Source organism: Monodon monoceros, unplaced genomic scaffold (assembly GCF_005190385.1).
Source record: "Monodon monoceros isolate NGI ecotype Baffin Bay Population unplaced genomic scaffold, NGI_Narwhal_1 Super_Scaffold_9, whole genome shotgun sequence".
Taxonomy (NCBI): domain Eukaryota; kingdom Metazoa; phylum Chordata; class Mammalia; order Artiodactyla; family Monodontidae; genus Monodon; species Monodon monoceros.
In genome coordinates, this window is record NW_021703786.1 from 12,012,891 (window position 1) to 12,035,178 (window position 22,288).

The 22,288-nt window shown below is 43.2% G+C and overlaps 1 protein-coding gene across 1 annotated transcript in view; it reads right to left on the minus strand.

The window, feature by feature from the left end:
• Positions 1-3,572: 3,572 nt before the first annotated feature.
• Positions 3,573-22,288, minus strand: part of LOC114888669 (AP-1 complex subunit beta-1) — a 75,586-nt gene continuing 56,870 nt past the window's right edge. Inside the window, exons 10-13 of the mRNA XM_029210923.1 lie at positions 17,966-18,050; positions 16,942-17,028; positions 8,828-8,982; positions 3,573-4,076 (exon numbers count right to left, since the gene is read on the minus strand). Of these exons, the coding sequence (XP_029066756.1) occupies positions 4,002-4,076; positions 8,828-8,982; positions 16,942-17,028; positions 17,966-18,050 (402 nt within the window). The 3' untranslated portion in view covers positions 3,573-4,001. The remainder of the gene's footprint in view (positions 4,077-8,827; positions 8,983-16,941; positions 17,029-17,965; positions 18,051-22,288) is intronic.

The window sequence follows — 22,288 nt, forward strand, 5'->3', positions numbered from 1 at the left end:
AGGGAAGCTGTAGTAGTTAAGGACAGAGGGAATCAGAAGACGTGGCTTTGCCTTCTCTCACCTGAAAAACGGGGATAACGCTCTCAGTTCACGAATGGGCAGCCATCTCGCGCGTCTCGTGCATGAAAAGTGCTTTACTGTTTTTCAACTGCCACAAGAGCACCATTACTGCAGGAGAGGCAGGAGGCAGACAAGTGTGAGTCTTTCTCTGGCAGTGAGTCTCAATCCAGCACTTCTAGAAACACCTGAGGAGTTTTCTGAACTGCAGATTGCCCCAGGCCCCACCCGACTGGCCAAGAATCATCAGCCTTTTGTGAAAGCTCTTGGGTGATATCGATGTGCACCCAAGAGTTGAAAGCTTCTGTCCTAAGGATTTTCTGGGCCAAAATTGACACTCTTAGCTGGTGAACCCAATGAGACCTCAGGAAGGCCCCTCCCTCTTCATATCTCTGACTCTGACCCCACTCCACCCTAAGTGTTACTCCAATTAGAGCGCGGCCTAACTGCAGCCAGCACGTGGAGACAACCAAGCGTTCCGCGAGTTCCTAGCTGCCAAAGGCAGTTTGTTCACGGTGTTTGGACATCCGTGTAATAAAAGCAGTTACTCTGCCGAGCATGGTGCAAAGCACCTTACCTACACTCACTCTACTGGTGAGAGAGGCTCAGGGCATCTGGGCATTGGATCCCTCAGCCTCCTTCCCCCACTCCAGGCTGTGGGAGACTTCAGACGCTGTCCACTCATCACAACCAGGGGCAGGGCCTCTAGCTTGACCACACCTAGCTCACGTGTCCCCCCGCAACACAAATGCAGGTGATTAGATCTGAACTCCTTGGGAAGTCTGCTTGAAAGCAGCATTAATTCTATCCACTTGGGAACATGCAGGCCCTGAGTGCAGATCTGAGATGCTTTTATAAATTCATTAGTGAAACGTCCTGGGTAAGAGGACACCGACGAGAAGCTCTGCTGTGCTCCTTCTGCCCCTGTGCCTGGCTGGCTGCCTGCCCCTGGACCATCTGCTTTGGGTCCTAGCAGGGGACCTGCCAGGGAAGACGGATGGGCTCCTGCGAGCACTCCCTGCCTGCGGGCGAAATGCCTGTGTGGTGATGGTGATAGGGGGCTTGGAGGTGATAGGAGCCTCTGAGACATGATTCTTCCTCAGGCCAATCTTAACATTTCATCTGGCTAAATCCCTGGGAGGGTTAGGACAGCCAAAAGGCAAGTTCTAATAGAATGCTTATTAATGCCCATCCCTCCCTTGGCCAGCTGCTGTGTCTTGTCCTAGATTGTCACTCTGGGAACAAAGTACATAGGCACAAACTTCATTTTATGTAAATGAGAGTTTATTGATGAAGACAAAGTCAAGCTTCCCCTGACCCCCACCCTCCCCAAGAACAGATCCCAACAACAAAAGAATGATAAGCCTTCACTGGGCAACGTTTACCCCCCCCGCCCCTTCTCTCCAGAGTCCCAGGGTTCACAACACAGACACACAAAACGGGCTCGGGCGAGGACAGACACTCAGGGAATCTCTGACCAGCAAGAGTTCTGGGTGTGTGTGTGTGTTTCCCTTGCCCTTTGTAAGACACCAGCTGACGTTACAAAGACATACTGAGGCAGAGGAGAGGGGAATGCAGGGCAATCTCCACTCCGATCCCCAGTTTGGCCAGGCTTGAGATGGGCCCAAAGGGAAGCTGCGGTGGAGGCAACAGGCTCTGTCTCCTCAGGAGAGAGGTCCTTTCCGTGGAGCAGAATCCCTCCCTAACTGCTCAGGGGCAAACCGGGAGGCAGCCTCTCCAAGGAGTGAAGAGTTCGCACGCGGATTGGCTCAGTCAGGTCAGCTGAGAACAGCAGCTGTTTCCCCTCACTGCCGGGGAGGCTGAGGGAAGCCTGGTTTCAGGGGTGGAGGAACGTATCTTGGTGCAAAATTGTCTTGTCTGCTTACCCTGACACACGCTCTTCCTTCTGGAACTGCAGTCTGCTTAGAGATGAGAACACTGCATTTGTAGTGTGGACCTTCTTCACTGCTTGTATCCAACTGACTCCACGAGTGATTTCCCAAAAAGGGGACTTTACCCACCTGCTTTTCTACCCCACCTGTCACCAACTGACCCACCTCCCACACACAATCCTGTGCTACTTCCTGCTCTCCACGTGCCTGAGGGGTGGTGAGCGCAGGACATGGCTCCTGACCCTCACCCCAGAAATTCTTCTCTTGGAGATTCTCAAGGTTTAAGAAGCTGCTTTGGGGGATCTGCACCCCCAAACTTTGCAACTGATATGAATCAGAGTCATTTCACTTGCGACAGGGTTGGGGGGTAGTTTCTGCTCTTGTTTTCTATGATTCCTCCTTCTCTTCGACTCACTCTTAGGTCTGGGTCCTACATGAGGCCCTTGGACCCAAGCGCCTCTGATTTGAGCAGGGGCATCTGAGAAGCAGTCTTGGTCACGGACCCTGAATCCTGGGTACTGGTCGGCACAGGTGCCCACAGATGAAACAGTGTGAACACTGCTAAACAGACTGGTGTTCCAGGCATGAAGCATTCTTTGACAGATCACACCCAATGTGCCCAGGGGGCAGGGGGTCCTCACATCTCCCAATCTTTTGAGAGATGAAAAGTATCGCTTGGCCCTCTGAGGTGATCTCAATTGCCTTGGAGCCTAAGCAATACAAGTAAAGAGCAGATCAGAGAACTGAAGGATCAAGTGAATCTGTGGCATCCCGAAGCTCACTTCATCCCTGCACCCATCCTGCTGGCCTCAAGAACTGCGGCTCCAAGGAGACTATTAGCTACTCCTTCATTCTGGCATCAGGATTTACCTTCAAGTCCCTGGAAAGATACTCTGCTGCTACCGGATGCCAATGAATGGAGTGCCAAAATCTGTATGAAGTATGAGAAGAGCCATAAAGAAGCAGGCACAGAAAAGGTAAAAGAAAGGCATTGAAGGAAGAAAATTATGGAGCCGGTCCTGCAGTGAAGACAACACTGGTGAGGACTTCGGAGACCCCCTCCCCCACCTCTGCTGCTGATCAGTTAACAGGCCTTAGGTAATAACACCCTGTTTGTCTTTTATCTTTTTCCTTTTTAGAAAAAAAAGGTTGGGTAAGTTATTACTTAAAGTGTGTTTCAACTCTAAAACTAAGATTTTAGATCTGAATTGGACCTGAGAGTTAAAATAAATCCAGAGCGGGAGATGGGGGAAGGGCATTTTGGTTCCTGTTTCCCATCTCTATTCAAATTCCTTAATCAGTGTTATTAATAGATTAGATCAGTGGAAAGGAATGTAGTAAGTTCTCATTTTTCTCAGCCTCAATGCTGACAGGCCCTATTTCCTGCACCCTGCAGCACCATTCAAGAAAGACCACCATTCCTAATTGCAGAGCATCAGAGGAGATGATAATACGGGGCAGGGGGAATCACAAGGAAAAGGAGTTTGGAGAGAAAAAAAAGTGATCAGGGACAAGGCTGCCACAGACAAAAATCCCCTAATGGGGTGGGCAAGAAACTGCGTCTCTTCCTTCAGGACTGTGCGGTTGTTTTAACACTTTTTATCATTTACACACTATTCCCTCAATTTCTCATATGTACAAAAATATAAAACAATAAAGTGCAGTTTACGTTTCAGTGACACTTTTCCTTGCTTTAATTTTTTTTTTGTCTTTTTCTGCTTTTGAAACGAGCTCTCGATTACAAAATATCAAACTACACTCAAAAATGCCAGCCACTGGTACAGGATGGAGAGGCCCACAAGTAAGGACAGATAGCAGCAGGTGGCACGAGGTGGGAAGTGATTGAAGCAGTGGTTACAAATGGTCACAGGAAGCTAAAACTATCCAACAGGTTGTGCCCTAATGTTAGCACAGGTTAGACTAGTCACTACCTTGGTGGGTGGCCTCAGTGTGTTTGGGTTCGGATTCTACACGGCAATACAATTTTCTTCCAGTTAAGAGTTCTTGGCTTGCACCGATCACAGGGTGGCCAGAGGGCACCGGACCAGTCTATTAGTTTTTCAAAATGCTGTCGTAGACCTGATAGATGTACTGGGAGACTTCAGGAGCTCTACACTTCAGCGACAGCTGTTCGGAGGAAAAGGAGAAGGAAGGTTAGCACAGAGGCTGGCATTAACTCGAAAGGTATCCAAGTACTCAGTGCAAGGACACCTCTTCCTGATAAAAGGGGAGAAGAGCTTCTACCACTGAGTAGCCAAACAAAGAGATCCTGTTAATAGGTTACGTGGGTTTTAGAATTTCGGTTTAATCAATGTCAAGCTGTGCTGTGTTTCTAACGACATTCTATGTGGGTCTACGAGGTTAGGAAATAATCCATATGAAAAAATGTACAGGAAAAGATGCTCTACTGCTTTCCTAAGAGTCATAGGGACTACTACCAAATGAAAAGGGAAGGGTTAAAACCCTTAACGTGGTCGTCATTTCAGCTGCCTGCTCCAGTTTCTGTCTGACAAGGATGGTTATCTCAGTCCCAATTCAGGAGGATGTATATTCAAGTAAAATAAAAGCGTAAGCTAGATACTAGCTCCAATGGTACTAGCCTTTCCTGTATTACATTGAGGAGAGCATACACTGTTAAGGAGGGAAAACAAGACATTTACTGAGTGTAACTGTACAGCCATTTATGCCAACAGCATAATCTTCCATTTTCTGCCTCTTATTCAGGCCTATCAGGTACTGCTGATACTACTCTACTTCTCTACCACCACCTCTTCTTCTAGTCTAACAATTACCAAATTAAAATTAAAATATTAAAAAGATTTCAATGTTGAACACTGAGATTTTCACTTTGTGGGTCAACAAGTGCAAAATTTAAACCCATATTTGGACTCCTGAATTGTACTAGATTAGGCAAAACACTATTAACAATAACATAACAGCAAAACCATGCAAACTGCATTTAGAACCAGAAAATTTAATACTTGCTTTTTGTATTACTGACATCATTGCTCTTGACTATTAAGGTAGATTAACAAAAGTTGTCTTTAACGATGTATCACCATGAGATTTTAGATTACCTCCTTATTCTCTTATTAGAGACTCTGGATGATTTAACAAAGTACAAAAGGTGAGAATATTTTTGGCAAAAATGTCAAGAAGATGATTGGTCAACCCTGAACTTGAGAAAACTCACATCCTCAAAACTTAGTGATATTTTAAAAATGCAAAACGAAACAAAACCAAGCCAAACAAAAGAACATCAAAAGAGGCTCTATTTATTTGCAGCTTTAATATTCAGTCTCTAAGGCATTTCCAAAATTGCTGCTTGACATGAATCAGGAAGACAATTCTGATAAATGTAGAACAAAACAAATGAACACCTAATTTAAGAATATAAATACAAATAGAGGACTTCCCTGGTGGTGCAGTGGTTAAGAATCCGCCTGCCAATGCAGGGGACACGGGTTCAATCCCTGGTCCGGGAAGATCCCACATGCCGCGGAGCAACTAAGCCCGTGAGCCACAACTACTGAGCCTGTGCTCTAGAGTCCGCAAGCCACAACTACTGAGCCTTCATGCCACAACTACTGAAGCCCGCGTGCCTAGAGTCCATGCTCCACAAGAGAAGCCATCGCAATGAGAAGCCCACGGACCGCAACAAAGAGTAGCCCCCGCTCGCCGTAACTAGAGAAAGCCCACGTGCAGCAACGAAGACCCAACACAGCCATAAATAAATAGTTAAGTAACAAAACAAAACAAAAAAAAAACGAGTAGAAAACAGCTCCCTTCTTTGGTCAAAGTTGCAGCTATAGGCATTTCCCTGACTTTCAAGCTCCCTATAGAGGCAATCTGTACCTCCTCCTCCACAGCCTCTTCACTGTCAGTGTTGTAGAAAATTCTCGTGGGAGAGTATGTGGGTTCAGAAAAGGAGGAGGAGAGGAAGCTAAAAAGAGTTAAGAACTGCCTAAGGGAGTTAACTCCCAGACTAAAGAGAGGGTAGTTCCTCCCCTTCAAAATACTGTCCTGTATTTTTTCACATCTTTGTAGCAATACTGGAACTTCCAACCAGTTGGAAATCCACTTTTTCGTTCATGAGTGATAAGGAAATGTTGCCTTCCTCAATAAAAGCCCTATCTGCCAAGGTTGGCACTGGCAGGGGTCATGGACTGACCACGCCTGGACCCTGAGAGTTTCAGCTGCTCTTTGGAGGGGGAAGGAGGGAGGCGAAGGAAGAGAAGGAAGAACCTCTCTTTCTGGACTGTTCTATCACCTCCCTCCCCCAGACATCCCAGCCTTTAACAAATGGTTAAGTTTAGACTTAAACCCATTCCTTGCTTTCCAACTAGTACAGCTAAAACAAGCCAAATTTAAAAAAAAAAAAAAGATTTTTTTTGTTGTTGTTGCTAATTCCTAAAGAAAGCAAAAGGGAAACATACATAAAGAACAAAGAGGCTAAAAAATCTCACTTAGGACTCTGGGTCTCATTTTACATGGCTCCTCAGGGAAAAGAGGCCTTACCAGGATTTTAACTTTTGAACCACTAGCCTGCTTATGTGACACATCTTTAACACCAACCACTCAGGAATGCCACCCACCTAGACTCACCCCCCCGCCTAGGTAAGCCAAGGACTTACACATCCACTTCTGGTTTATAGCCTGGAACACAGACTTCTTCACCTGGGACAAGTTATCTTCCCAGGTGAGATAGAGCTACTTAGAGATATGAGGCCTCTTCCTCATGGGATAAACATACTTTCTTAATGAAATACAGTAAGGGGTTGGGGGAAGTGATTTATCATGTAGTGCACCACTACTTGGTCATAAAAAAACACATGCAACGACTTAGATAGATGTCAAGGGTATTATGTTAAGTGAAAAAAAAGTGTCAAAAGGATACAGGCTGTAGGAATTGAATTTATATAACACTCTTGAAATGAGAAAGTTACAGTAATGGAGAACAAACATACCAGTGGTTGCCATGGGTTAGGGCTAGGGTGAATGTCTAACTATAAAGAGATAGCGAGAAGGAGTTTTTTTGTGGTGATGGAACAGTTCTGTATCCTGACCGTGGTGGTGATTATACAAATCTATATGTGTGATAAGATTTCATAGTACTGTACACTCCTTAACCAAATAAAATAAAGAGTAATGATGTAGAAACTGGTGAAATCTGAATAAGGTCTGTAGCTTAGTTAATAGTATTGTGCCAATATCAATTTCCTGCTTGAAAATGTACTATGGTTGTAACATGTTCTCAATGAGGAAAACTGGGTGAAAGATACATGGGAACTCTATGTACCATTTTTAAAACTTTCTGTGAGTCTTAAATTCTGTGAGTCTTAAACTTTCTGTGAGTCTTAAATAAAAAGTTTTAAAAAATTTTAAACAAACTATGCTGTTACTAAGAGGTCCTTCTCAAAATCCTCACTATCCTTAAAATGAATAGAAAGAATATGGTAGGAAGTGTTGAGATACCTGAGTTCTACACACAACTCAGCTACCAACGACTCATATGATCTCGAACAAGTCACTAATCATTCTTAACCTTGGTTTCCTTACCTGCAAACTGGGGGTAATCATGCTTCTTTAACCTAGCTGAGATGGAATACTATATACAATAAAATAATGGTTGATAAAAAATAAAACACACACAAATATATATACTTTGAAGAAATTTCTGGGGAAGCAAATGGAGTTATTTTACAAGACCTTGATTTTACAGTGAAAACCTGTCCCTCCAGGAAAAGTACAGAGGAGATTTCCTTTCTTAGGGAGCTCAAGGAAAATGACAGAGTAGTTTCTTACAAAAAAGACAAGGCACTGGTCATGGAGGAGGTGGGTGGGAGGAGCATACACTTTATGAGGGAAGCCTGAAGTCTCTCAGCTCACAAATGCTTGGACAAACATCTAGCTTGGTGGAACTCAGTAGCTCACACACACACATGCTAGTCCAGTTTACTTCAAGGGAGGGAACTAGTGGGAAGACACCAAGAATTTTTAGTTCTGGTGGTATTATTTCCTTGATGTATGCTAATGAAAACAGACTTGCCTTAAAATTAAGGAAAGGAGTCACAGACTTTTCTCAGCTACATGGCTAAAAAGCTCCCTTAATCTACTGAATATGAAGCTTCCTCAGAGTTATTCAATTCAAAAGCCTTAAACATAACAGAAGAATAAGATATTTCCCCCATCGCAAGGGTTTTTCTTCTACTTGACAAAATGCAGATGACAAGCAGCATCCTATTGGGAGACTGCATTTCACAACAGCAAACAAACACTGGGTGCCTAGGTATTAAAGCTTTGTTGTTTAACAAAGCAACTGGCTCCTCCCCTAAAAATACTGCCAGGATTCCAATTTTAGTCCAGTGTGGTAATGAATGAAGTTTTCTAAACTAAAGTCCCCTTACAGGCTGTGAAAGGTATGTCCCATTTTGCTTTAACTTTTCAACAACCATTTAGGCCACACAACACTGCTAAAAAGGCTCATATGTCTGGGATTCTGATATCCTAAGAAAAGCAGGAATGAGCTTGAAATGAGCTACGAAAACAGTCCTCTTAGCAGCTTGTTACAGTACCACATGCATAGACATGCTAGGTTAAGTATTAACCAATACTGATGAAGTTTTGTGAGCAGCTCTGTATATACCAGGAGGAGTCTGAGACTCATGCTGGGAGGCACTGTGCCTGCTGGATGGGGCAGACACTACAGACAGAAGGTCTTCTAAGGAGGCAACTGGGGACTTCTTTACTGACTGCTTGTTTTGGATACCTGGCGTCTGAAGCACCTCTACCAGGTCTTTCCTGGATGCTGAGAAAAAATGAAAGGGCTCTTACCCCCCTCCTTGAACCCATCTCACCCATTCTGAGAAAGGCCTTACCGTGTAATTGGGGTTTCCTGGCTGGATACGTAGCTCAGCCAAAATCCAAATGCCATTAGTGAGCTTCAGGGATTGGTACAGCATGTCCTGCCCTTCCACATTCCTCTTGGCAATAGTATAAACATTGTTGTTTTGCAACTTGCTGGAAACAGTGTCTAGAAACACAGATTCAAAATCCAACACCTTCAGTTAAAATATCAAACAAATGTGCTATGAGCTATGTGTGCTCAAGTCTCCTGAGAAGCACTGTTACGTGCATACATGCACATTTCAGAAAGCCCTTCTCCCACAAGAGCGAAGGATAAGGAAGAAGCTCCTGAAGTGCCTGTCCATCACATTCCAGGACAGAAAACAGAATAAGGTGCAAATAAGCATTAGTGTAAGAATTACCTGTGGAGATTATGGTGTGTCTAAGGAGTTGGTAATCTTAAACTAGGTGTTAGACACGTAAAAATGCACTGACGAGGACAAAGACAGAAACAGGTACATGGGTGTGCCACAGTGACCGCCACGTCAGATTCATCTCTCCAACGCTAGTCCCAGATTCACGGGGATACAAAACTGACACTCAAATGCACAACACTGCCTCGCAAGTTGCTACTACTTCACCGTAAGCCATTCTGGTCTCAAGTGCCAGGATCAGAAAAGCACCCAGTTGCAGAAATCCTGCAAGTCAAATTTATTAATCTGGATGTTTTAAGATTTTTTTAAAAGCAGGCAAATGATTTCTTAGGTCTTAAATTATTAATTTGGGGGAATACCATGCCCCAAATTAATAATGAAACAAACTGTCTCAACAAAAGACTCTGAGGAAGACTGAAGTTGTGCAAAGATGATTGCTCCAAGGCCATGTAAGCCCGGCTGCCGTTGCTGGTCAGAGTGGAGGACTTCATAGTCACCAACACAGGGTAAGAACAGGCTGGTGTTCGGGGTCTTCCTTGTGACTACAGCATCAGAGAGACATGACATTCTAGAATTAAAGGTAATTTCTCTCTCCTTGTTCTCTGACTGCTAACATGAGATGTTGCAGCATCACAGAAAGAGAAACTTTAAAAACACAGATGATAAACACTACTTCTTTGTTGATAGTTTATCATGTTCATTTCTGATGAGAATTCAAATTACTCAGGGACTAAATTCTCTCCACATAAAATCCTGTCATGTTCTATTGTGTTCTCTAGGAAAAGGTTGTTGTGAGGGACAGTCTTTCTGTTCTCCAAGACAGTAAGTAAGCTCTCTGAGCATAGCGATCCTAGAGTTTTTCATCACTGTATTCCCCACAGTATCTGGGACACAATGGATACCTGCCATCAATACCTGTGAATAAGCCTCTGACTCAGGTGTTGGAGACGCTGATATGTACATAATGCCATAGGCATTAAAAAACATCTATTTAAGACACTTCTCCAAAGAAGAAATACAGATTACCAATAGGCAAATGAAAAGATGCTCAACATTTCTAATCGTTAGAGAAATGCAAATCAAAACTACAATGAGGTACCACCTCACACCAGTCAGAATGGCCATCATTAAAAAGTTTATAAACAATAAATGCTGGGACTTCCCTGGTGGCGCAGTGGTTAAGAATCCGCCTGCCAATGCAGGGGACACGGGTTCGAGCCCTGGTCCAGGAAGATTCCACATGCCGTGGAGCAACTAGGCCCGTGTGCCACAACTACTCTAAAGCCCGCGTGCCTGGATCCCGTGCTCCAGAACGAGAAGCCACTGCAATGAGAAGCCCGTGCACCTCAACGAAGAGTAGCCCCCACTCGCTGCAAGTAGAAAAAGCCCACGCAGCAATGAAAATCAAACGCAGCCAAAAAATAAATAAGTAAACAAATTTATTAAAAAAACAAACAAACAAGTAATAAATGCTGGAGAGGGTGTGGAGAAAAGGGAACCCTCCTACACTGTTGGTGGGAATATAAGTTGGTGCAGCCACTATGAAAAACACCACGTAGATTCCTCAAAAAACTAAAAACAGAACTACCATATGATCCAGCAATCCCACTCCTGGGCGTATATCCAGAAAAAACTATAATCCAACAAGACACACGCACCCCCACGTTCACAGCAGCCGAGACATGGGAACAACCTAAACGTCCATCGACAGATGAAGGGACAAAAAAGATGTGGCACATATATACACAATGGAATACTACTCAGCCATAAAAAACAATGAAATAGGGGCGTCCCTGGTGGCGCAGTGATTGAGAGTCTGCCTGCCGATGCAGAGGGCACGGGTTCGTGCCCCGGTCCGGGAGGATCCCACGTGCTGCGGAGCGGCTAGGCCCGTGAGCCATGGCTGCTGAGCCTGTGCTCCACAACGGGAGAGGCCACAACAGAGAGAGGCCCGCGTACCGCAAAAAAAAAAAAAAAAAAAAACCAAAAAAAAAAAACAATGAAATAATGCCATTTGCAGCAACATGAATGGAACTAGAGATTATCATACTAAGTGAAGTCAGAAAGACAAATACCATATGATATCACTTATATGTGGAATCTAAAATACGACACAAATGAACAAACCTATGAAACAGAAACAGACTCACAGACACAGAGAACAGACCTGTGGTTGCCAAGAGGGTGGGGTGGGAGAGGAATGGAGTGGGAAGTTTGGGTTAGCAGATGCAAACTATTATATACAGAATGGATAAACAACAAGGTCCTACTGTACAGTACAGGGAACCATATTTAATATCCTGTGATAAACCATAATGGAAAAGAATATAAAAAGAATGTATATATGTGTATAACTGAATCACTTTGCAGTACAGCAGAAATTAACACAACACTGTAAATCAACGATACTTCAGTAAAAAAAATCTCTGCTAAGAAAAAAACCCTTTATTTATTTATTTATTGGAAGTATCGTTGATTTACAATATTGTGTTAGTTTCAGGTGTACAGCAAAGTGATTTGGATATATATACATATATATGTATATACATACACACACACTTTTTCAGGTTCTTTTCCATTATAGGTTATTACAAGATACTGAATATGGTTTCCTGTGCTATACGATAAATCCTTTTTGTTTATCTGTTTTACATACAGTAGTAGTATGTATCTGTTAATCCAATACTCCTAATTTATCCCTCCCCCACTTTTCCCCTTTGGTAACAGTAATCTTGTTTTCTGTTTGTGAGTCTAAAAACCACCTATTTAGAGGTGGTCTAATTTTAGAGGTAGTTTTTTTTAAAAATTTTTATTGGAGTATAGTTGATTTACAATGTTGTGTTAGTTTCTGCTGTACAGCAAATTGAATCAGTTATACATATACATCTATCCACTCTTTTTTTAGATTCTTTTCCCATATAGGTCACTACAGAAAATTGAGCAGAGTTCCCTTTGCTATATTGTATTGATAGGTCCCTATTGGTTATCTATTTTATATATAGTAGTGTGTATATGTCAATCCCAATCCCCCTTGGAGGTAGCTCTTGCCCTGATGTCTTTCTTCCACATTCAAACCAGTGAGAGCTCAAGCGAGGAGGCACTAAAGCCCATTCATTAAACAACTGCACCACACTTACTTATGACTTAATTTCCCTCCTTTTATTTCCAAGGTTTTCACTAACACCAAGCAGAGTAGTTAAAACTCAAGAATTGGTTCTCTTTGAGGAGCTAAAAAGTATATCTCAAGGTTGTTATATGCAAGACTGCTGAAGGAGAGGGCCTCGGTATGCTTTTTAATCACCTTTTGCAGGTTCAGGCAGTTCTGGCTGTCACCTTGGTTCCCACAATGAAGGGCTCTTGCAGCTCAGACTGGACTGCCAGGCAACATCACCAGCTGGAGTTTGGCTAATGCCTTTTGACAGGACTGTCTTAAATACAAAGGAGGGGGGGGGGTGGCTTCCCTGGTGGCGCAGTGGTTAAGAATCTGCCTGCCAATGCAGGGGACACGGGTTCGAGCCCTGGTCCGGGAAGATCCCACGTGCCGCGGAGCAACTAAGTCCGTGCACCACGACTACTGAGCCTGCGCTCTAGAGCCCGCGAGCCACAGCTACTGAGCCTGCGTGCCACAACTACTGAGCCCGCACGCCACAACTACTGAAGCCCATGTGCCTAGCAGGAGCTTTTGTTGAAGATCTACCTTGTTGCATAGGCACATGTTCTAGACAATATACATAGCAAGGCCCAGATGCCTACAGATGTCTCGTGATTTTACCACCTAGGTAAGAGATAATAGGCTAAGAAATGGAAGCACACAGACACACATACACACTCACCCCTTCCAGAATTAGAAAATGTGGCAAACAGCCAGGTAGAATAAGCTAGTTGAATGGATGTAACTTTACTGTGTTTGGAAGCATTCCAGTTAGGAACCTGGCTCTGCTCCTACTAAATGGCTGTTATCGTGATTTCTATCAGAAGACTGAATGGAGGGAGGAGGGTTCTATAACATAAGTATGTGTGAGTCAATTTTCATAAACCTTCGCTATCAGGTTTGAGTTAGAGGGTATGTAGATGGCAGGATAATCAGACTCTGCCAAATGAACCTATTAAGAATGGCAATGCGAGCCAATGTTAAGGAGGCTTCCTTGTCAGACTGGGATAGACTTCTTTACAAGATGTCAGTTTTTTGTAGTTGTTGTTGTTTTAAATATACCTGAACTCCTGGGAAACATGACGGAATCTTACAGTTGTGAGACTTTGAGAATGACAATGCAATGTTAAGACACTGAGATTTGCCCTAAAGGACAGAGTTTTAAAAGATGGTCAAATATGGTTACAAGTGCATCAAGGTGTGATTTCTTTTGGTTCATTTGTCTCCTACCTCAAATCTGGCTTTGGGCCTGAGGCCTGAAGTCTTAGAAGGTGTGAATGTGGTCTTCCCTCCTTCATTTTCCTACTTTAGCCAAGGTCACATCTCTTCCAGCAGCCATAAGAGTGAAGGTACCCAGTGAGTGGCAAGGGGGAATCTGTACATGGGTCCCAGCTGCGGTACATACTGATCCAGCAAGTTCAAAGCCATTGTGCTTTGCTGAAAAGGACACTTCTTACCATCTGAACAACCAAACTATACTTAAGTGCTGGCTGGCAAAGCATTTGCATTTACGAAATGTTCCGAGGGATGGGGAGAACCACGACAAAACAAAGAAACAGAACTCATCCTCACCTAGTCCCTGTGGCAGAAGAAATATTTGTCCCTTACTAGAGAGCCCAACTAGTGAATATAGATACAACATGTCTCTGAGCTCTTCACAGTATAATAAACAGTTAATTTAAAAAACAGGTTTGTAGATTGCTTGCCAGAAAGATTCCTTTCTGGATATGGCTGGAGATGCAACTACTTCTTGTATACTTAAGATAGTGGTCCCAGACATGTACTAAGCCCAAATACAGCTACAATATAAGCTGTAAAACAGACTCATACAGACCGCTTGATGCCAGTAGAGATGACCAGTGCTAGGAAGCAGGGAGACCCAAACATTGGTGCCTTTCTGATCTAATATTTTCTAGTATTTACACAACTAGTGGCACCATAAGCACCCCATCATATACACCTTTCTATTAAGAACTGATAAGTGATTAAGGCTTAGGAAGAGGGTTTCTTTTCTTCTTTCATCTCTAGAAGACATGGAAGAGCAAAAGTAAAAGCTCAACGCTAGGTGGTCAGCCCTTTAAGCCTGCGACTTCCTGTTGCCCTCAGAGTGTTAGCTCCATCTGTCAAATGTCTACTCTGGCACAAAAAAGCTATTTAAAGGGTTGGTGCTATTGTGATTAGGACAGATCAGCTGGGAAGGATGGTATTTTTAGCTCTCAGCTAGACCCAGGGTGTTCAATCAGAAGGCACTAAACCCGAAAACGTTCATGTTAATAGAGCCCTCAGACTGGAAGGAAATGTAAAGGCCAGGGTACTCCAGACCTTGGGGTGGAGGCAGAGGAAAAGCTAGAAAGGATTAATTGCAGGAAGTGGTCTTGTAAGCGATGAGCAATGATTCAGTGTGGGAAATGATGGCCTCAGGCTCCTGGAGAAAACGAAGTGGCTGTTTTTCCCTCTGCTCCACGTGCTGCACTGTGTGTCACTGGAAAACTGATTCGCTGGTATCTGGAGCACCCGAGGCAGGGAGGAACTGGCATGAGGCCGTGGCAGAACTGATCAAAACTGAATTTGCTTTGGGAAACTGTTCCAGTTTACATCAGAAGCCAAAGACCCTTTGGGAGCAAGACCAGACACCCCTTCTTTGGGCAAGATCACCAATGTACACCAAGGTTCAATAAGGGTTCAGAACCCCAATCTGGAAGCAGGGGGATCTTTTCTATAACTCTGACAGGCCACAGTAAAGCCCTCAATCATCCAAACTTCCATTTTCTTTTTTGAAAAAGCATGTCCCTTTCACACCAGACCTCTGAAACCAAATCTGCTTTCCAATTACTCTGGCCTTTCTCTGCTCTCTATAGGCCAGAGTTTCCCAGATCGTGCATGTTCAAGGAACACTGGTGTTCCATAAGACGTTAATAATAAGCATTTTGTGACTTTAAACTCCACAGCGAAAAAATTCAGTTAACGTTGAGGTAAACTGGTTTCCTCGATGCAGGAGGCCTCAGCTTCTAGTGTGCTCACGTGCAATGGCAACACCCAAGAGAGGCACATCATACGCTGTATTTTCCAACTTTTTTGACCACAGAACCCTTTTCTGAGGGACAAGTGTTCTCAGGAGCATAATAAATGAAATGCCCTGGGACTGACTACACAAGGGTGACTATAACTCTCGCCATGAACCACTGCAGATTCTGCACCTGGAGCTTCCTGAAAAACAGCTTACACAATGGAAGACTGCCCAACCTCCCAACTCATCAAATGAGGCTTGTGGTAACTAACCAGTGAGCCTAGCAGAGAGATAACACCGTCACCTACCTAGAATACGGCATAAAAAGCAGCTCAATTTAAGTATGACTTTTTTGTGAAAACTCAGCAAAAATCTGGTTTTGTTTAATAACTACATAACCAGTCAGGCTGAAAAACCCAGACCAAGAATATGTTCAAAAGAAGGCAGATATGTGGTATTCCTGAAGAGAATCGACAAACTAGTAGCGACAGTGGACATTACAGAAAACTATCTCCTCAAACACCTCTCCAAGGGCTCAGGAGAAGCCCTATAAGAAAAGACTTGTCTGAACACAGAGGATGAACGCATCATAGAGCACTCCCACTCCCCGCAAAAAAACTTTTTAAAGAACAAGTTGAACTGAGAAGACAGTGAGTTGTTTTTTTTTTTTTTTCTTTTTCTTTCTGTACTGCTATACTGCGTCTTTCCCCCACTCAATGCTCCAGCTACAGTGGGAGGGCGGCAGCCAGAAGGAGGAAAGGACGGGTGAATGAAGAAAACAGGAAAAGAGGCGGCACCCAACAGCACCAAGGCTCACTTTCATTAAAACGCCTTTCATTTCATCAGGCCTTATACTAACTTCAAAGAGAGACTGGAACAAAGGCAAGACCCTGAACAGCTGAAGGCTCCTTCCACTCCTGAGGATGCTTCAGTGAAACAAAGCCCTAGGCAGTGTGAGCTGCTATTGTTTCTCCTCCTGGGCTCCCCAGTTTGATGTTCTAGTACAGTAATAAACCTAACTACTAAGGGGGCTGGAGCTTTTTCATGGTGATTAAAGAGGTCAGTATAACCATATGAAAGCTGACACAAGGCAAGAAAGAAAAAGGCTACCAACTAGGCTTTAATCAACTATGATGTAGTCTTATTTAATAGTAAACACAGGATTCCAAATAAGGATCTCAGAAAGAGTCACTACTGAAGGCTGATGTAAAATGACAAACAGTCCTTTTAATTTTTAGGAGAGTGCATATCTTCAAGTGCCACTTCAATTACCTAATGCTTAGAGTGTTCAAGTAACATGACTCATACATGTTCAACTACTAGAGAATTGGGTGGGTGGATCCATTCTAGTTCTCTTCTTAAATCTGTTAGTTTGTAAGTAATCTAGTACCTACATCAAAACATCCCAAGTTTTTAAAGAGAAGTTTGCAAAGTAATACCATATACTCACTAGAAATAAGGTAGGTGTGAAAAGGTAGGTAAAGAAAAGACAACATTTTCAAATATCTAATTTAATACACTAAGATGAAAATGAAATTTAGACTCATCACTCACCAGCATTTAAATGACATTCCTTAATCTGAAACTGAAGTTCATTTTCATTGGGAATATCCTTCCATGTTGCAAGGAAGACCTGGCGCTCTGTATGGGGAAGCAGAGGGAAAGGAAGGATGTGCACAATCTGTCAATATTCTGACATCTAAGCCCTTGTACCATTTCTCCTTTGGAGTGCTGGTTCTAGCAATACAGCCAGCAGTAGCCTGGGACTGGAGTCAACTCCTAGCTATGCAGAGGTGCTACACTCCAGGTCAATTAATCCCTCATGAGTAGCACTAAGATACACTGGAAAAAAGTCAACATCTAGGGTTTAGTTTTGCCTCCACTGTTTTCCTATTTGGGTGACTTAGGTAAGTCTTGTGATCTTTCTGATCCTTAATTTCATCATATATTATTACATCTGCCTACCCTACCCAAAGAGCTACTGTAAGAATGAAACCAATGTTAAGTGCCAATACAACTTCATATGTAGCAATACAAGCTAGTTTTATTAGATGGTGGTTTCCTAAGGAAGGGAAGAGAGAAATATCAACAACCACATGGGGAATACCAATAAATTTATCACAAATTATTGAATTCTTATCTTGAGACAGTAAGAACTCAGGACAGGGCTAAATGCTGAATTTCCATGTATTATCTCAAGTCATTATAAAAACTATTTCTGCTTTGTAAACTTGGAAACTGAAACTCAGAAAATTTAAGCACCTTGCTGCAGTCACATAGCTGGTAAATAGCCAAGCTGAGATTCAAATCCACATCTACTTGTCACCAAGCCACTTACTCTGTATGCTGTGGTGACGGGCTTATTCGGACAATAGGCATTGTGACTTGGAGACCAACAGCAAAGCAAGATCAACTGTGACTCAGGAGAATATATAATTAGCAATTATTAGAGCTTTAGAATAGCCTTCCTCCATTTTTTTAAACCTCAAAACAGCTTGTCCTTCCGGGGCTATGCTCTGCCTGACACATTCAGAGAAAGAGCGAAGGTATATTTGGCAGGACAGGAGGACATACTTACCCATTTTGCCATCTTCTACAAAAAGCACGTTGAGTGGGATGAGGCAGCTGAAGTAGAAGACATCAATATTGTTTTTCACAGCCACCTGCCAGTAAAGTAGCAAGGGAAAATTAGGACATCATAAGAAGCCAGGTAGGAGGGAAAGAACAGTTATGTGTCTAGAAATAAATCACCCAATTTCCTTCCTATTTATTTATTTTTAAATATTTATTTATTTATTTGGTTGCACTGGGTCTTAGTTAGTTGCGGCACATGGGATCTAGTTCCCTGACCAGGGATCAAAGCTGGGCCCCCTGCATTGGGAGCACGGAGCCTTAGCCACTGGACCACCAGGGAAGTCCCAAAAACCTGTTATTTATTTAGCCTCACTGCACGGCATGTGGGATTTTAGTTCTCCGACCAGGGAATAAACCTGTGCCCCTTGCATTGGAAGCGCAGAGCCTTAACCACTGTACGGCCAGCGAAGTCCCTCCTTCCTCTTTTAGACAGGGCAGGAAACCCCAAATCAAGACATACCAGCCCATACACTGCAAAGCATGTCCTTATTCACTCCACTGTCAAGAGCACCGTGGACAGCCTGCAACTCTGCCTTGCTCCAGGAGGGGCCCCAGGAGGAATGAATTCAAGGCACAAATTCTATACCTGCGATATCCAGTCAGTTGTTTTAATAGTAGTTTCTGCTACCACTTACTAAGTACCTATTAATAAGAATATTTCTAATCCTCATTATAACTATCCCAAACAAAGTACTATTACTACCCTCTCATTTTACAGATGAGGAACTGAGGTTCAGAAAGATTAAGTAACATCCAGTATCATACTGTCAGTACACAGAAGAACCAGGATTCAAATGCAAAATTGACTCTAAACCTTGTTTTTTTTCTCTCCACAATAACTGGTGGCATACTGCCCCTTATCTTTTTTCAGGTATCAGTTTTAAAGCTCTTTCTTTTATAAAATCTTACTTTCCTAAGTCATATGGCTGGAAAAGCTTGCTGGGTCAAACACTCGTAAATCTGATGACTCTCGGAAGGAAAAGCCTTTGAACAAATGAAGAAATGAGTTTTCTTCTCACAATACAAACTTCTGGATTTGGGCAGGCTGTGATTCTACCATGGCCCATTCAATCCAGGGCATGCTGTTCATATTTTTTAAAAAGCTATAATAAGTACCTGTGTTCAGGGGCAACACTGATTGGTGTCTCTATTCAGAAATAGGCAGACTCCACCGTGGCAAATTATAAGAGCCATATACTGTAAGAGGGGAGAGTAGGAGAAGAACTGCTCGAAACTACCACTTCCCACTGGTTCCTGTCACTGGTGACTTTCCTATCTATGCTCTTGGCACTGCAGAAAACCATTTCTCTGGGTGAGTTTTATAATCAGTAACCAAGTCTATTTCTCTCTAAGAAAATAAAGGTAAAAAGTGCTTATCTAGCACCACTATTCTCTCCCCGCCCCTTCTTGGGGCAAATGCCTATAACTCCAACAGCATATTGAGATTGAAATATCCTCTTTCCAAAGTACTTCCAGTTCTTTTACATTTGTTATCAACTCATCTTCCCCACCTTTTTTTCTTTTGTCTGCATTGGGTCTTCGTTGCTGCGCAGCACGGGCTTTCTCTAGTTGTGGCGAGCGGGGGCTACTCTTCGTTGTGGTGGGTGGGCTTCTCATTGCGTTGGCTTCTCTTTGTTGCAGAGCATGGGCTCTAGGCACGTGGGCTCTAGAGCACAGGCTCAGCAGTTGTGGTGCACGGGCTTAGATGCTCCGTGGCATGTGGGATCTTCCCAGACCAGGGCTCGAACCCGTGTCCCCGGCATTGGCAGGCGGATTCTTAACCACTAAGCCACCAGGGAAGTCCCTTCCCCACCTTAAATAGTACCTTTATTTCATCCTCCATAATTTGGTTTGGGTATGTCTACTTGATACCTTTCTGCCCTCTTTCCTATAAGAATTCATCAAATTACTTTCCTTGTAACTTGTACATTTAACCTTTCAATGACCCACACCCAGGAGTTTCTGACCTATATCACATAATCAGATGCCCAAAATGCTGAGACAGCAGGAGTCTCAAAAAGCTTGAGTCTGGTGAATACAAGCAGAGTAACTAACCTCAGGAAAGAGGGACCTTAGACATTCTTTAACATGTACTAGAGCACCACTTCAAAAGATCTATACCAGCTGTGGGCTTCTGGGAAGGAGGTATTTTCTAATTCATCTGGTACTCAGCAATGAGAGAACGGGAACTCTTATTTCAAATAAGGGCACCAAGAAGACCTTGAGGGAGTGCCAGGCTCTGTAAAGGTCATTTAGAAGTGAAAACTGGAAGTGGTTCAAGTGGGCTAGCGTGGGTCATATGTCCTCCAAGAGGTAATATTAGTGGTTCTCAACCAAAGACTTATATTAGAATCATCTGGAGAGATTTCTCAAAACAGAATCCGGGACTCCATCCTGTATTAAAAAAACAGCAATCCCTAAATCTGGACCTGGAACATGTATTTTGGAAAAAGTTCCTAGGAAGATCAACCAGACAAGTAATTAATTTAGAACAATGTTACCTAAGAAGTCTGTGTGGGCTTATAAATAGATTGTTCATCTGAGGGAATCCTTATTCCAACTGAAGCCCTTTAACAATGGAAAAGACATGCAAATCTCTTCTAGGTCAGCAGTGCTAAAACCATTCTGCCCCAAGTACCCTTTTGACAAACAGATGAAAGTCAGGGACCTTCTTTCTGAAAACCGTACATGCAATGTTTCCACAAAAACTTCAGGGGTTTCAGGACACCCTGAAGACTATCCCTGGACTTCTGCTCTAGAATTCTCTGAGAAGCTGAGACACCCAAATCAGAGGCAGCAGACACAGTGGCTCTGAACACGGACTTGGGAACCAGACCAGACCACCTGATTTCAAATGCTGACTCTGTTACCTACTAGCTGTGTGACTTTGGGCAGTAGTACTCAGCTCAGTCTCCGGTCTGAAGGATGGAGATAACAAACAGGACCAAATGCACGGGGTTGTTATGAGGCTAACGAGTAAATGTTTGCAAAGCACTTATAATGGTGCCTGACTTACAATTAAGTACTATTAACAAATGTTTCTCAAAGAAAAGTTCCCTCTTCTTTCACCATTTTCTGCTTTACCTTTTTACTCAGAATTTTTCATAATTAAGGATAACCACATTAGGCTTATTTGACATCTTACACATGCTCAAATGTAGTATTACAACTATGCTAACAAGAGCTCAGTGAGGAAGCGTTTCATCTGTTTTACATTAGATTTTCAAAATCTGCATCTTGCAGCTCTCAAACTTTTACTCTTGGCTATTTTTTTAGGACCACATTTATTTCAAATGTATATGGTTCCCTTGGATCTGGGCCCTGCCTACCTCTCCAGCCTATTTCCTTAACTTCAAGCACATCAGAATTACTTCTTGCTCCCCAAACACTGAAACTGACATGCTGTTTCTTGTCAGATGTTGTTCTTTCTGCTTAATATGTTCTTCTCCTAAAACTTTATCTGTCTGGAAAATATCTATTTAATCTGAAGATGCAGTTCAAGCTTGACAAGGGTTTCTCAGGAAGGCTCTAGTTCCTCTCCATAGCACCCAATCCATGCACCTCTATATAGAATAAATAATTGTTTATCTCTGCCTCACCCACAACACAATGATCTCTCTCTCAGTGCAGGGGCTCTCATCTTCATTCAAATTCTAGTGACTCAATAAGTATTTGCTGCATGAAATTTAAGGGGAAGAAGTTGAGCAAATGAAATGAAACACTGGTTTCTCAACCTTTTTTTTTTTCCTTTTTAACCTGTACATCGTTCATATGCAGAACATAATTTCAGCGACTTCCTTGGTGGCACAGTGGTTAAGAATCCGCCTGCCAATGCAGGGGACATGGGTTCAAGCCCTGGTCTGGGAAGATCCCACATGCCATGGAGCAACTAAGCCCATGCGCCACAACTACTGAGCCTGCGCTCTAGAGCCCGTGAGCCACAACTACTGAAGCCCGTGTGCCACAACTACTGAGCCCATGTGCCACAACTACTGAAGCCCATGTGCCTAGAGCCCGTGCCCCGCAACAAGAAAACCACCGGAATAAGCCTGCGCACCGCAACGAAGAGTAGCTCCCACTCGATGCAATTAGAGAAAGCCTGTGCCGCAGCAACAAAGACCCAACGCAGCCATAAATAAATAAATAAATTTATTTTAAAACCCCCATAATTTCACCAGTAACATGGCTCATTAGGCACACAGATACTTGATGAGGCAAGGATGGGGGGATAGAATGATACGTGGGCTCTTTTGGTTTCAAATTCACT